General features: G+C 60.8%; 1 protein-coding gene across 2 annotated transcripts in view; it reads left to right on the top strand.

Annotated features, from left to right (window-relative positions):
• The window catches only part of COL5A1 (collagen type V alpha 1 chain), a 158,797-nt gene that overhangs the window by 60,129 nt on the left and 83,997 nt on the right, over positions 1 to 14,671 (top strand). For both annotated transcript variants that reach the window (XM_048223084.2, XM_048223085.2), the window contains exons 5-10: positions 7,555 to 7,686; positions 8,469 to 8,606; positions 9,018 to 9,257; positions 10,217 to 10,375; positions 10,531 to 10,587; positions 14,438 to 14,479. In XM_048223084.2, the coding sequence (XP_048079041.2) occupies positions 7,555 to 7,686; positions 8,469 to 8,606; positions 9,018 to 9,257; positions 10,217 to 10,375; positions 10,531 to 10,587; positions 14,438 to 14,479 (768 nt within the window). The remainder of the gene's footprint in view (positions 1 to 7,554; positions 7,687 to 8,468; positions 8,607 to 9,017; positions 9,258 to 10,216; positions 10,376 to 10,530; positions 10,588 to 14,437; positions 14,480 to 14,671) is intronic.

A 14,671-nucleotide genomic window follows, 5' to 3' on the forward strand; every position in this document is an offset into this window, starting at 1 on the left:
CGTGGTGCAGAACGTGGAGGCAGGGCTCGCTGCCCCCCGGGGGCCTGGGAGTTCTGTTGAGAGGAGGCATGCCGACTTCAGGGGCATGGGAGGGGAAGGAAGCTGGCGTGTGACTGCAGGGGTGGCCACAGGGGTGCGCCGGGCAGGGAAGCACCCTCTCGGGGGCAGACTCTGGCTTCCGGCGCCATGGCCCCCAAGGCTGCCAAGCTCTCCAACGAAAACTTTCCAATTTCCTCGGCTCATAGCAAAAATGAAGGCTGGATGAAATCTCATCATTGGAAAAGCAGAACCGACTCCCTGAGCGAAATGCTCCCGGCTCCCGAGGGCCAAGGGTCACACGTCCCTTACAGCCTCTGAGTGCCTGATGCCCGCCTGTCCTCAGCAAGGGAAGGGCGTGGGCTGTCGCCTCAGATGTTGAGGCTGTGCCACAGAGCAGAACAGCCTTCCTGACCTCCAGGAGCCACAGCAGAAGCTTCTAGGGGCTGAGCGGAGCTTTACTGACCTGGGGGGGGGGGGGGCAAACGTAAAGTGTGTAGGAGGAGAAAACGGTGATCGGCATCAGAGCGAGGGACGGAGTGAAAACAGCGCGCTCTGGCTTCTCTGGCAGGGGGTCTGGGCCACCACCAGGTGAGCTGTGGGCCTGGGGCCCAGATGTGGACTCAGGTGCCACTTGCACTCCCGAGGCCACTGTGCCCAGCAGAGGGTGGCCAGGGTGAAGGCATGATTGCCGTCCAAGCAGGGCATTCCACTTGAACTCCACCCGAGGCCAGGCTGCTCTTGCATGGAGCTGTAGGACGGTGACTGGAGCCCCCACTCTGTGCCCTTGCAAGGGGGATCCTGCCTCTCTGAGCCTCAGTGTGCGCATCCACAATATGGGGATAAGAGAGAAGACACAGGGCAAGCCCACCCGTGTGAGCACAGAGGAGCCGAGACGAGGCACGCCGAGGCAGTGCACGCGGAGGATGCTGTCATGGGGGGGCGCGGGGTAGCCACCACACCCCCGGGACCCGGTGGCCGTTGCTGAGGGAGGGGGCTGGGGTGCAGGCCCCTGGTAGGACAGCTGCCTGGCCTGGTGTAGGGGCGATCACGACGCCCAGTCTGGCCAGGGAGTCTGGGGCGGGTGCCTTGTGCTCCCGGGGGGAGGCTGGAGGGCCTCCTCGCTGGGCCCCGTGGACCGAGCGGTCGGGCAGGATTCGGTCAGGAGCTCACCTGCCCTTCAGGGCTTTGCGGGCAGGGTGGGGGGGCAAAGTCGGGCAAGGCTCCGAGGTGGGAGAGGGCTTCTCCTGGTCCCGGGAGAAGCCACAGCCATGCCTGCTGGGCAGGGTGGAGGGGGCGGTCCGCACCTGGTGGCCTGGGGGGTGGGGGAAGAGGAGCAGTGGGAGAGGGCTTTGAGCAGGGGAGCCTTGGAGGACCGGAAGCCAGAGATTGCAGGGGGAGACAGTGGTGTGGGAACACTCCATGGATTCTGGCCGCTGCTGTTGGGGAGGTGGTGGCTCGAGTGTAAGACAGCAGTGGAATGCCACAGGGGTGAGGAGTACGCGGTGGGTCCTTCTTGGTTCTGGAAAGTTCCTGGACCTCGCTGCCTCCGTTTCTGCATCTGTGAATGCGGGCTGTAGGGAGTCTTGGGAAGAAACTCCCAGGAGGCACCCAGCAGCAGCCAGGCACCTGGTGGACCCGGCATTGCGTTCCAGACTAGAAGGACTGCTGGCCTTGGACCCTGGAGCCCAGCTGCCACTGAGGCCCCGGGGGGCCTATCTGGAGACCCCCCCCCCCCGCCCCCGCTGACCTCACACTCCTAGTCTGTGAAGACTGTTTTCCTGCGTCAGGGCTTTTGACCTTTAAAACACAAGCCTGTAAACACTTCCTTAACTAACATGTTGTGGGGCAGCTGGGAGTGTAAAACCCGCTGGGGCCCCCAGGCTCCTCCACGGGACCCCTTTTGAGAAGCCACCGCTGGGCTGAGCTCCCAGGTCCCTGCATCCTGAGGGAGCCTGAGGGGCAAAGAGGCCGTGGGACACAGAGCTCCCATGAGTGCCCAGCAAAGGCAAGGCCCCACCTGGGACATGGTCTGGCGCCTCCAAGACAGTGAATGGCCCTTGGTTCTAGTCGCGTAACGATTTTGGTTACTGATGGGGTACGTGGAATCATTGAAGCGTGACCCTCTAGGCTTTAGAGGGGGCCCTTCAGGGGCCAGCGGGAGTGCAGCCGTGCCGGGCAGCGGGGCTGGGCCAGGGTGTGAGCCTGCCGCCCCCCTGCACGCAGTCACTTGTGGGCGCTCGTGCTCTAGGCCTGGGGTCCACTGCCTCCCCTGTCGCCCCACAGCTCCTGACTGCTGCCAGAGGCGATAATGCCCCTTCACTTTCCCCCAAGGGTCCCAAAGGACGGAGGCTCTCTTTCTGTTTCTGTTCAGAAGTGGGTCACCTAGATTAGAAGGTCACGCCAAGGTCATCCACTGCATTGCATGTGCACACATGTGTCTGTGCCCATGCACACACACACACACACACATACACACACACACAACCCCGGACAACTCCGGATGCTGTAAGTGGGCCATGAATCGTTGAGTTTGGGGGTTGTTAGGCTACCTTTGGGTTAGGGGGTACCGGACTCTTCCAAGGCCGAGGCCAGGCTGGTTGGAGGGTTCCTAGTCAGAGTCTCCCCCCACCCGAGAGGATACTGGGTCAGAAAAATCCTGGGCTGCCCTCACTGCTTCCAGAGGGTCAGGGAACCCGCTGGCAACTCTGACATTTGGCCAGCCTCGCAGAGCTGGCGTTCGGCTCCCGGAAGGCCCAGGCTGGGTCCTGGAAGCTGCAGGTTAGGGGCCTCGCTGTGTGTGCTCCTTGTATTCGCGGGTAGACATCCCAACCCAGACCCTGGCTCCCGCCTTCTGCGTCGTCCCCCCAGGATACAGACACACTGCGCCCAGGGCTGTCCCGTGGACCGTGCCCACCGGGTCCCCAGGGGCTGAGGCTTTGGGCAGCAGGGGCCTTCGTGCCAGGCCCCCAGCATCTCTCACTGGCAGCCATGGAGAAAGGCTTTGCTGGGAAAGGGGGTCACCGAGGGAATCTCAGGCTCTGTGGCTTGGAGCTTGTTTCGCCCTAGGAGGCATCATGAAAATGCTCTCAGAACAGTCACAATCTTGTGAGCGTTCGTGGGACGTGTGAAATGCAGTGTGCACCAGATCAGGGCCAGCCGTGGGCGTGCCGTCGCCAAGGCACTGGGTGGCGGCTGCTGGCAGCCCTGGCTTTGAGAAAGAGTGTCAGGTTATGTCTGGTCCCCACAAGAAAGTTCAGTGGGGGACGACTTCTTTGCGAAGAGCACACAGGTATTCGGCACCCCAACCTGAAAAGCTCCTGTGTGTGCAGGGAAGAGGTGGGAGGGGCAGCAGGAGCCATGGACAAGGGGCTTCCAAGAGGCTCGGACCCACGCCTCCGCTTCCCCGTCCATCCACAGGGATGGACGGATCCCTGCCCTTTGAGAGATGTGCCCACGGAACAAAGGGGCACACGTTTTTGGTGTGGAAACGTTTGTGGAAAAAGGGATTTGCCACGAGTCCAGGCATCTGCAGTGGAGGGCGGGCCCTGGGAATGAAGGGGGCTTCGTGCTTGCAAGCGCCCTGTGGCCCAGCCTGTTGCTGACCATGTGTTCCCTCCGCAGCCATTTGGGGAGTGGGCGAGGTAGGCAGGGAAGCAGGGCTGGAGGTAGGGGCAGGTCAGCACTGACTGCGTGCTTGGATTCCAGAGTTCCGGGTGAGTCTGCAGGAAGCACCAGCCCTGGGTCTGTTCCTGGGTGTTTACGCCTCGGCCTTTAGCCTCGTTCATTGCCTGGTGTTGGGGGCAGCATGGGCCACCGTGTGGGGGCCTGTGAAGCCTGGTTCTGGGCCAGGCACCCTGGGGTACAGGGACACAGATGTGGCACACGTGGCCATGGCCCAAGGCCTGGGGCTTTCTGGGGAGGCAGGCCCTTTACCAGATGGCTGTGGTCCCCTGTGCCGGCAGCTCGACGGAAGGGAGCGCCAGGGGTTGGCAGCCATGGGTGCCCCCAGAGGCCGCCGAGCCTCCTCTCCCTCCTGGAGCCTGCATTCAGAGAACATATATTCAGATGTCAAGTTGCCAGTTGAAAGAAGAAGAAAATATTTTATTTGAATTGGATGAAATTTGAACTAGAAGTCATGTTGCTTAATAAAACTGTGTGGTTTTAATTCACTGTTCCTGTCATACGGTTCTCGTCTGCTGGAGAGTTTACAGCGTGGGCCAGGAGCCTCTGACATCCAAAAGGAGAGAGAGAGGCAGAGAGGGACAAAGGAGAGAGTGAAGACGGGAAAGGGAGAGATGGAGGGAGTGAGGCAGGGAGGCAGGCGGCTCTGCCAGGCGAGGGAGTGAGCACAACAGAACTTGGGGAGGGAGCCAGAATTGTCTTCGAGGGAGTCTCTTCAGAGCCCTCTGTGTGGGGACAGGTCAGCTCGGGGGAGTTCTGAGCTCCTCACTCATCTTCAGGGTCTTCAAATCCAAGTTGGTGGGCCCTATAATTTGGACCCATGTCTCAGGGATCAGGTGGGATGGGCCTTTTCTGGACTCTAAGACTGTCACCCAGTTCTGCCACTGAGTCACCCCACTTCACCCCATCTCTGGGCCAGTTTTCACACAGAAGCTTTGGGAAGCCAGGGAAGGGCCATGGAGCCTGTCCCTCAGACCAGTGCACGGTGCTGGCACTTTGCTTCCCAGACCCCGGGAGGCCATCTGGGGTCCACGCTTAGTGCCTTTGAGTGGCACGTCCTCCCAGCTTTCCATCTCCAGCTTTGTCAGGGTCCAGCACAGGGAAGGGGCTCACACACCTTTACCAAACGAAGGGCAAGGAGGGCGTGGCTTCCTTGCTCGGGCCTGTGGTGCTGATGTGCAGGATGAGCACCACCTCCTTTGGGTCAAGCTCACGGCTACCATGTTCTCTTGCTTCACTCATGGCTTTGTCTTCAGGAGCAGAACATGCCTTTTGTTGGACCATGGGGGAGTGGGTGTGCAGGAGCAGGGGTGGCCTCAGGTCTCTAGACAGAAAGGGACAGTGGGACTCAAGGGGCATCAGTGACAACCAGATGAATACATGGTATGGGTACGCATGTGATCTTACCCAGGGGACACAAGGCAAGTGCCAAGTGTTAGGGAGATTGTGGACACTGCCAGGCAGTGGTTCTGGGCCATGGCTGCATCTCTGTGTTGATGCAGGGACTTAGTAGGTGCTCAATAATTGCTATTGGATGAATAGATGGATGGGTAGATGGTAGATAGATGGTGAGTGAATGATGGATGGTGGATGGACAGATGTCTTGTGGATGGATGGATGGTTGGATGAGTGAGTGGATGGTTGGATGGGTGGTGGATAGATGATAGGTGGATGATGGATGGATGGTGGATGGATGGATGGTGGATGGATGGATGGTGGATGGATGGTGGATGGATAGATGGTTAGAGATGGATGATGGATAGATGGATATGCATGTGGCAGAATGGGCTCTGGGCCAAGGACCTCAACACCTGCACAGACCCAATTATCCTTTCTTGGGCCCCATCTCTAATGACACAGTTTGAACACTGGTCCTGTCCATCCATATTCCTTTGTCTCCTTGAGCCCAGCGTGTTGTGTAGTGATGGACACTGTGCCAGCTGTGTTGAGCTGGCCCCATCTCACCTGCTGTGTGACCATAGATGCCAGACAGGTGACCTCAGGGCTTCAGTTTTCTCAGCCTCAGATGGGAATTAATAGGACAGAATTCATAGAGTTCTTGTGGGCACAGAGGGAGTGACACCATGCAGTTGCTTTGTCCAGTACCTGACCTATAGTAAACACTATCTAAATGTGGATCATTAATAAAATCATTATGATATCAGTCAGTTTATATCCATCTGATTCGGGCCCTAAGACCCTCTGCCAGGGAGATGTCAAATGTTCCGTAACATTTGTGAGACCTGTGGTTCTTGTTCCCTTTTGTTTGTCTGCTATTGACACATCTTGAGGAGAGCAATACGAAATAGAATCATTGCACACTTTTCCTATCTGACATGGTGGGGCTGCTGGCTGCCACGGCGTGAACGAAAATGTTCAGTGGTTGCCAGCGTGAGCTCATCCAGGTGGTAGCTTGTGTCCGTACTTCTTTCCCTCTCATGGCCGAATAATGTTCCAATGTATGGATAGACCACAATTTGCTTATCTAGTCATGCGTTGCTGGACATCTGGGCTGTTCTCGCCTCTCGGCTGTTGTGAATAATGCGGCTGTGAGCAAGGCTGTCCTTAGACCTCTTTGAATACCTACTGCAATTCTTTCTTGAGTGAATTGTTTACCTCTCTTAACTTATAGGATTGGAATTTCTGGGTTATCTGGTTTTTTCCTCTTTAAAAATAAATCCCACCCCACCCCATGGTTGGGGGCGACAGGGAAGGATGCAGCATACCTCCAAGCCCTCACAGTTTAGGGTGGAGTTCACAGCTTGCATTTGTCACCCACGGTTCACAAGAATCTCTGAACACTTGGCTGGCACCTGGCAGGTGCCCAACAGGTGTCTGATGAATGGATGGGTGGGTGGGTGGATGGGTGGACAGTAGATGGGTGGGTGGGTGGATAGGTGGGTAGACGAGTGGATGGATAGATGGATAAATGGGTAGATGGGTGGATGGATAGATGGGTGGATGGGTGGATGGTTGAGTGGATGGGTGGGTAGATGGGTGGGTAGACAAGTGGATGGATGGATGGATAGATGGGTAGATGGGTGGATGGATAGATGGGTGGATGGGTGGATGGTTGGGTGGATGGGTGGGTAGATGGGTGGGTAGACAAGTGGATGGATGGATGATGGATGGATGGATAGATGGATGGATGGATGGGTAGATGGGTAGATGGGTGGATGGTTGGGTGGATAGATGGGTAGATGGGTGGATGGTTGGGTGGATGGGTGGGTAGATGGGTGGGTAGACAAGTGGATGGATGGATGATGGATGGATGGATGGATGGATGGGTAGATGGGTAGATGGGTGGATGGTTGGGTGGATAGATGGGTAGATGGGTGGATGGTTGGGTGGATGGGTGGGTAGATGGGTGGGTAGACAAGTGGATGGATGGATGATGGATGGATGGATGGATGGATGGATGGATGGATGGATAGATGGGTAGATGGGTAGATGGGTGGATGGTTGGGTGGTTGGTTCGTTGGATGGGTGGATGTTTGGGTGGATGGGTGGGTAGATGGGTGGGTAGACGAGTGGATGGATGGATGGATGGATGGATGGATGGATGGATGGATGGATGGATGGATGGGTAGATGGGTAGATGGGTGGATGGTTGGGTGGATAGATGGGTAGATGGGTGGATGGTTGGGTGGATGGGTGGGTGGATGGTTGGAAGGATCAGGCCATCCTAGCTTGAGTGGTGATTAGAGGTGGCAGCTCCCTGAGTGGAAGACTGGTCCTGAGGACAAACTCCTCCCCAGACTTACTACTAGCCTCCTGGATCTCCACGTCGGTCCTCTGTGTGCCACTTATTCAAGCACTTTTGTCCTTTTCCAGGGTGATATCCAGCAGCTGCTCTTCGTTTCGGACCACCGGGCAGCTTACGATTACTGCGAGCACTACAGCCCTGACTGTGACACCGCCGTCCCCGACAAGCCCCAGTCACAGGATCCGAACCCAGACGAATACGTGAGTCAGTCCCCTGGGCTCGTGGTGAGCTTGTAGGCAGACGCCTTGGGAGGGGGCAGGTCAGGCAGGCAGGCAGGGGTGGAGGGACACCAAAGCCACAGGACCCCCACTTAAAATAAACCTCCTGGGCAAGAATTTGAGGTTCATCCTCCTCACCCTCCGCCCCACACCCAGCAGCACCTTGGTTCAGCGGGCTTATAGTTCTCTCCACCATTCCCAAGTGAAGGTCCTCTCCTACCTCCGTTGCAGGGGACGCACGTCTTCTGTCATGTTCAGCCTGCTGTGATTGGTCCTCCTGGCCTCCTTCTGTCATGACTGGTCAGAAAAGGAAGGGTGGCCCTCGTAAAGCTAGGGTCCCATGGCCCAGGCAGGGCTTACAAGCCCGGGCTGGGTCCCTGCAGCCAAGGCTTCCTGGCCAGGCCCCTGCCCCCGTTTTAGGGGTGTTTGTGACTTCAGTGAGGGTCAGGCGATTCTGAGGGACAGCAGCACGGCCACAGGACCCCACAGCTTGGCCGCTCTCCTGGCCCTTGGTTCTAAAGGATCAGAACGTCTGCACCTTTTAGGACTCAACTTTCTTTGAAGGGGCCCTGGGCCCCCCATTCCCTCCCTCGTGCTTCTCATGGGGTTGCCTCAGCTGCCCAAGGAGCTGGAGCGGGTGGAGGCCTGTTCGGAGCCACGACTCTCTGGTGTCCACTCTTCCTGGCTGCACCTGGATGGGGAGGAGAGCAGCTTGGCTCCTCGTGGGGTCCTGCCTTCCTCACGTGGCCCCGATCTGCTTTCAGTACCCCGAAGGAGAAGGAGAAGGTGATACCTACTACTACGAGTACCCCTACTACGAGGACACGGAAGACCCAGGCAAAGAGCCCACCCCCACCAAGAAGCCCGTGGAAGCTGCTAGAGAGACCACAGAGATTGCCGAGGTCCGTGCGGGTGGGCTGCTGGTGGGGAGGACGCTGTGGCTGGTGTGGAGGCCAGGAGGGGCTGAGTGGAGCTCGGCAGGGAACCAATGCCCGGGGGCTGGGTGACCGTCTGTGCTTCATGCCCCGGGGAGGGGGAGGCGGGGCAGCCGGCTGTGCACCGGCCAGACCGCCAGCAGACCTAGGTGTGAAGGGGAGCGTGTGGCTCTGCGTCTGAGATCTTTTCCTTTTCAACCTGGAGATACAGTATGCCCTTTCTGAGTAGGATCGGGGGTTTTAGGCCACGGAGAGCTCTCCCCGGGGCTGGCTGCCTCCCGGCATGGACGGAGTCCACAGGGCTGTTGGCTGGCCACAGGGCCGTGCTGGGGGTCCTCTCCAGACCTCCCTGACTCCCGCTCTGTTCCCCGCTCTCAGGAGCAGACCCCGCCCACCACAGCAACCCCTCCCGTGCCAGACACCAGCGAGGGGGCCGGGAAGGAGGAGGACCCCGGCATCGGGGACTATGACTACATGCCCAGCGAGGACTACTACACGCCCTCCCCTTACGATGACATGAACTACAACGAGGGCTTCGAGAACCCCGACCAGTCCCCCGACCACGGTGCAGGGGCCGAGGTCCCCACCAGCACGGTTGGCACCGCCAACTCCTCCAATGTAATTGCTTCTCTTCTGCATGGGCCTGGCACCGGGGAGGGGGCAGGGGCGGGGGGAGTGCTCAGGGCTCCCTCTTTGCTCTGACCTCGGGGGTCCTGGGCTGGTTCCCTGCTCCCCAGCCCAGCAGACCCCGGCCCCCAGGGGCGCTGAGCAGGTTTGGGGGTCCCCGACTCAGTGAGCCCATCTCACCTGCGAGAGGGTTGGAATGAGCCCCTCCCTCCCATCTCTTGGGGTTTGGGTGGGGACGGATGAGGACGTGCCTGTGTGTAGTGTCCCTTTCTGTGGCCTGAGGGGCCCAGGCAGGACGGGTGCACGAGCGGGGGATCTGGACCAGCAGAGGAGGCATGGGGCCAGCTGGGTACGGCCGTGGGCTTTCCTGGTAGGCAGACCTGGCTCGAAGCCTCATCCACTGACCTTGGAGAGTTTCGTCCCCTCTGGGTCTCAGTTGTCATTCCCAAGGTGACACTCACAGGTCCGCCTCTAGGGGTTGTTGGAAAGTTTTCAGATGAGAGAGGAGTTTAGCACCGCACATTGAACGCAGCAAATGCTTAAAAGTAGGCATCACATGATGCCGGATTCTTGATGGTACAGAGCAGACACCTGGTTCTGATGGGTCCAAACCTTTCCTCTGTTGGCTGGATGGGATTGGGCGCTTGTTACCCCAAGATGGCGAGGCCCTGGGCTGGAGCCCCCGACGGTACTGACTTCGCCGCAGCGTGCCGGTCCCTGTGCAGCCCCAGCTTCTATGGGGTCCTGCGGGGTTTGGGGTGAAGTCTCCCTGTGGCAAGAGGGAAGATGCGTGAAGAAGCCACTGGGGCCCGGGAGCTGTCCCAGCGAGTTCCACTGGGCTCCTGGGAGGCCCCGTCCTTGGCATCCCCAGGGTGTGGGGCTGGGCAGGGAGGGGGTCTCTGTCCAGTTCCGCGGTCCTCCGGTGATCCCTGCTGCCCCCTCCCTCCCAGCCGGCTCCATCTCCGGAGGATGACTTGGAAGGGGAGTTTACAGAAGAAACCATCCGGAACCTGGACGAGACCTACTACGACCCCTACTACGACCCCACCGCCTCCCCGTCGGAGATAGGGCCGGGCATGCCAGCCAACCAGGACACCATCTACGAAGGGGTGAGGGCTGTGGGGGCTCCTTCCGCCTGCACCATTGGGGCCCGGGCAGGGCCGGCAGTGAGCGGCCCCTGCTTGGTGAGCCACGGGGCCATGAGATGCCACCTTCCTTGCCCTTCTCTGCTCATTCTCTGTCCGCCTGTGTTTTGTGAACCCAGATTGAAGGACCACGAGGAGAGAAGGGTCAAAAGGGTGAGCCCGCCATCATCGAACCGGTAAGAGTGCTCTCTTATCCCCTCCTGAAGAGGGCGGGGCGGTGGGTGATGCAGGTCGATGCCCGAACTACGGGGCCCCTCACGGATGCCACACGCCGCTTGTTGCCGAGGCTTGAGAAAAGGGGCTCAGGCGGGGGGAATGTTCCAGACCTTGACTGAGGTTGGGATTCTGCCTGGGATTCCCGCTGGTGAGAACACTGCGCTGTGCGTTTGCAGTCTGAGCTCCTCATTGTGCGTGGCCGTGGTCACCGGCATGAGACACGTGGAGCTTGTGAGAAGGAGCGGAGCCCCTCTGGAGGGCTCAGAGGGTTCGCGGGGCACCTCAGATCTGGGCTGGGCAGCGTGGGGGGTTTAACTCTGCTGCACCCAGGCCGGCGTGGCCACCGTGTGGGGTAAGTGTGGAAACTGGGAAAGCATGGTGGGCTGTCCGTGCAGCCGTGGCCAGAGAACTTGAGGAACTCACTCTGTTGTGTGTGGGGCCACGGGGAGCGGACACAATGGCTACTGATGGAGCAGGGGTGGGGGAGGCTCATGGCTGGGGTGCAGGGGCCGCTCCCTGCTGCCATGTCCTCTGCCCCTGGGGAGCCCGGCTGGGAGCGCCAGGATCCACCCCGTGGCCTGAGAGCTGCCGAGGTCAGGCCCTGACCAGGCGGGCGGGGCGGGCCCTGCAGCTGCGGTTGGTGGCGCGGCGCTGTGGGCCGGGCAGTGGCTGTGGACACGACGGCGGGGAAGGGCTGGCCGCGGCCCAACCTGCCACGTCGTCCAAGCGCCGGAGGGAGGAGGCCAGTGTCCTGCCCCGTGGCTGGTCACAAGGCGGAGCTGGGCCAAGAGTGGTTCCTGGTGCTCAGCTGGGGATAGGACGTCGGGGTTCCCAAGGCCTTATGACCTTGGATTCCTGGGGTGGGGGATTTTGTAGCCTCCATCCTCCCGTGGACCTGGGAAGGTGCTTTCAGAACCTCAACTGCTAGTCTCCCCCAGAGAGGCCCAAAGCCCCGTGGCCAGGGCAGACGGGACGTGGCCCATCTCTGGGTAGAACGCCCAGTGGGCAGAGTTTCAGCAGGGCCCTCCCGGCTTGGCCCCATGCCCGGCCCGTGGAAGCATCTGGATAATGGTGAAGGCGGCCCCTTGTGGTTTTCCCTCCGGGCCTGTCCGGGGGTGGGACCTGTCAGCCTCACGGGGCTGTGGCCTCTGGACACACATCCTTTTCTCAGGCTGAGAACATCTCTTTCCAGTACTTCCTGAGGGTCCAAGGAGGACGGCTTGACTGAGAGTGGAGGATGGGGTAGAGGGGAAGGGTGCAGAGGTGCCAAGGGGGGTGGGGCCGGCATCGGGTGACCCCTTGCTCAGCAACATGAGAAACCCTGACTCTAAGTCCAGACGCAGGGGAAGGGTGAGCTGGGGGGAAGCGCGGTGCAGCCAGCAGTTAGGGTGGGGGCGCCCCGGAAGGACAGCGGGTGTGTTGCCGTTGCTACAGGGGGGCCCTGGCCAGAGGTGGGCCATCCTGGTGTTGCTTCTCCTGGGCCTGAGCCTGGCTGGGCTCACGGACCACACATTTCCCCAGACACTCCGGTCCCCAGATGGACCTGCTCTTGACTTGGGGTGCCTTTTGTGGGGTCTGTATGGCTTTGGTGGCAGGGCATCTTGCCTGGGAAGAATGTGGGGCCCCAGGGCAGGGAGGTGCCGGGGAGGGGCTAGGCTGGCACCATCTGGGCGCACTTCCCGTCCACTCGCAGCTGCCAGACAAGCCCCCCGGAGGAGAGCTGTGGCACCCTGGCTGCCAGGCTGCTCTGATGGGGGTGGGCAGAGGAGGGGCAGGGGAAGGGGAGCCGGTCCAGCACAGACAGCATGTCTACACAAGGTCACCTCATCTCAGAGGGAAACCGAGGCATCTGGATGCAGCGAGGGGAGGGCTCCCTCCTCTGGCTCCGGCGTTCAGTCCCGCCCCATCCCCAGCCCATTCCCCATGTCCGCTGGGCCCTCACCGGGCCCCTGGGGACGCCATGTAAACAGTTGGAATTTCTCAACCCGGAGATGCCCTCGAAGTCTTAGCTCCATAAACAGATGGCCGAGTCCTGGGAGCCGGCCGGCGTGGGTCTCGCAGCTGACCGCTGACCGCAGAGGGCGGGGTGGCCGCTGCTTCCTCCGCCCCCACCCTGCTCCAGCACCGCCCTCGGGGGAGAGGGACTCCTGTCCGTGGAGCCCTTGGAATCTGCTCCCTCTGGCCTCCCAGCCGCACCTCCTGTCGTTTGTCAGCAGGGTCAGTGGCTCCTTGAAAGGGCAGCAGGCCTCTCCGCAGAGGGGATTCGGGTTTATGGGTGTCCTGAGGGACGGATCCCCAGACTCCATGTCTCGTGGTGTCCCGGTGGCCGTCCCCGGGAGGCCCGGGAATCACCGTCGCTCCGCTCCGCTGTGGCGCTCTTTAACGGGTAGACGCGCCTGCGTTGAGAGCTGTTTGCAGCCGGGCCAAGGCCCAGACCGTCAGTCACAGTTACCTTCCCTGCTGAGTTCTGAGACTGGCGTCTGCACGCTGCTGGGGTATAGACCCGGCTAGCACCCTGCAGGAGGACCACCACTCTCCCTCGTCCACGGAGCTTTTCTCGCTCCTCGGTCATGGCCATGGATCCGGCTCCGACGACAGCTCTGCCTGGGCCGGTTCAGGCCTCCCTGGGCTGGGTCCCTTCCTCCCGGCGTCCGGCCTCCTTCCCAGGCCACCCTGGACGGCTTGGGCCCGGCCTCCCGGGAAACCTGTGGCCGGCATCGCCCCAGCTCCCTGAGAACAACGGCCAGTGTGTCTGGGAGGACAGCTGCAGGCCCCGGGGCCCCGCCGCGGCCAGAGGCCTCTTGCTTGCTTCCAGCTTTGCTGCTGAGCCCCCAGCTGCCTTTGTCCGAGGAGGAAACGCGCAGGCTGTTTGGACGAGCTGTGTGTGCGCGTCTTGAGTACAAATACCACTCTGAGTGCACATCTGTGTAAACACTTCGCAGTGACCGGGGGCCCTGGTGGGGACGCTGGGGGTCGGAGGGCCCAGCGGCCTGGTGCCCCTCACCAGTGCGGGTCTTCCAGCCTCAGCGGGGCGTTCCCCTGTTCCCCCTGGGAGGCCACCTCATGTTTCTCAAGAGCACCGTTCACTTCGGAAGGAATGTCTGGGCACAGTGGTGCACGCCATCCCTGGAGGGAAGCAATCTGCTTTCTCTGGTTTGGGGGAAGAGGGAGCAGCAGGTCTGTCCCCGTGGCCAGGGACATCTGGCCCCGTGAGCCCTGTCCCAGCAGTCTCTAGAATCAGTGGGGAGAGGGGCATCACTGTGTCTGCTCCGCTGGCCCCGAGTGTGGCTGAAGCCTACTCAGCCAGGCCAGGCAGAACCTAGCCGGCCCTAGGACCCCCGATGCCGTCCCTGCTGTGTTCTCAGCCAGCAAACCCCTGGCCCCAGTGTTGACTGCACGGGAGAGAGGAGGGTCCTGCTCTGGGGAGGGGCTGGAAGTGGATGCCTGGGAGTGGAGGCACCCCCCAGCCAGGAGCTGTGTCTCTTGACCCCTCTGCTACCCACACGGGCTCTCTGGGGTCCAGGCTGCTGGGGTGGGGGGCAGGAGTTCTTGTCCCCACTTGTGGGTGAAGACTGGGAGGGCCAGTGGCAGGGCGGAGGGCTTGTGAAGGAGGCGGCCGAGTGTCCCGTGGACTCGGGGGCGTCTTCCCCTTGCCCTGGGCTGCTGGTGGGCACACTCGCTGAGGCCTGAGTCTGTGGTCCTCACGGGGTCATCCTCACCAGCAGGGTCTGCCGGGAGTCCAGGCCTGTGCTGGGATCTCAGGACGGATGGGGTCCTGGCGTCTCAGACACTGTCTCCTGTCTTTTCCAGGGCATGCTCATGGAGGGGCCGCCGGGCCCTGAAGGCCCCGCAGTGAGTGTTGTGTTTCATTTCCCAGGCCTGTGGGAGGTGCTTGGGGGTCGGGGATGGAAAAGAGGGGGGCACTCACTGCCCTTTGCAGACCCCCCCCCCCCGCCACCGCATCCCAGCGCTGCCCCGACCCGCCTCCACCCTCTCCTGAAGCAAGGTGGGAACGGGGTGTAGCCCTGTGGCTGCATCTTTGAA

This window comes from Ursus arctos, unplaced genomic scaffold, assembly GCF_023065955.2.
Source record: "Ursus arctos isolate Adak ecotype North America unplaced genomic scaffold, UrsArc2.0 scaffold_18, whole genome shotgun sequence".
NCBI lineage: Eukaryota > Metazoa > Chordata > Mammalia > Carnivora > Ursidae > Ursus > Ursus arctos.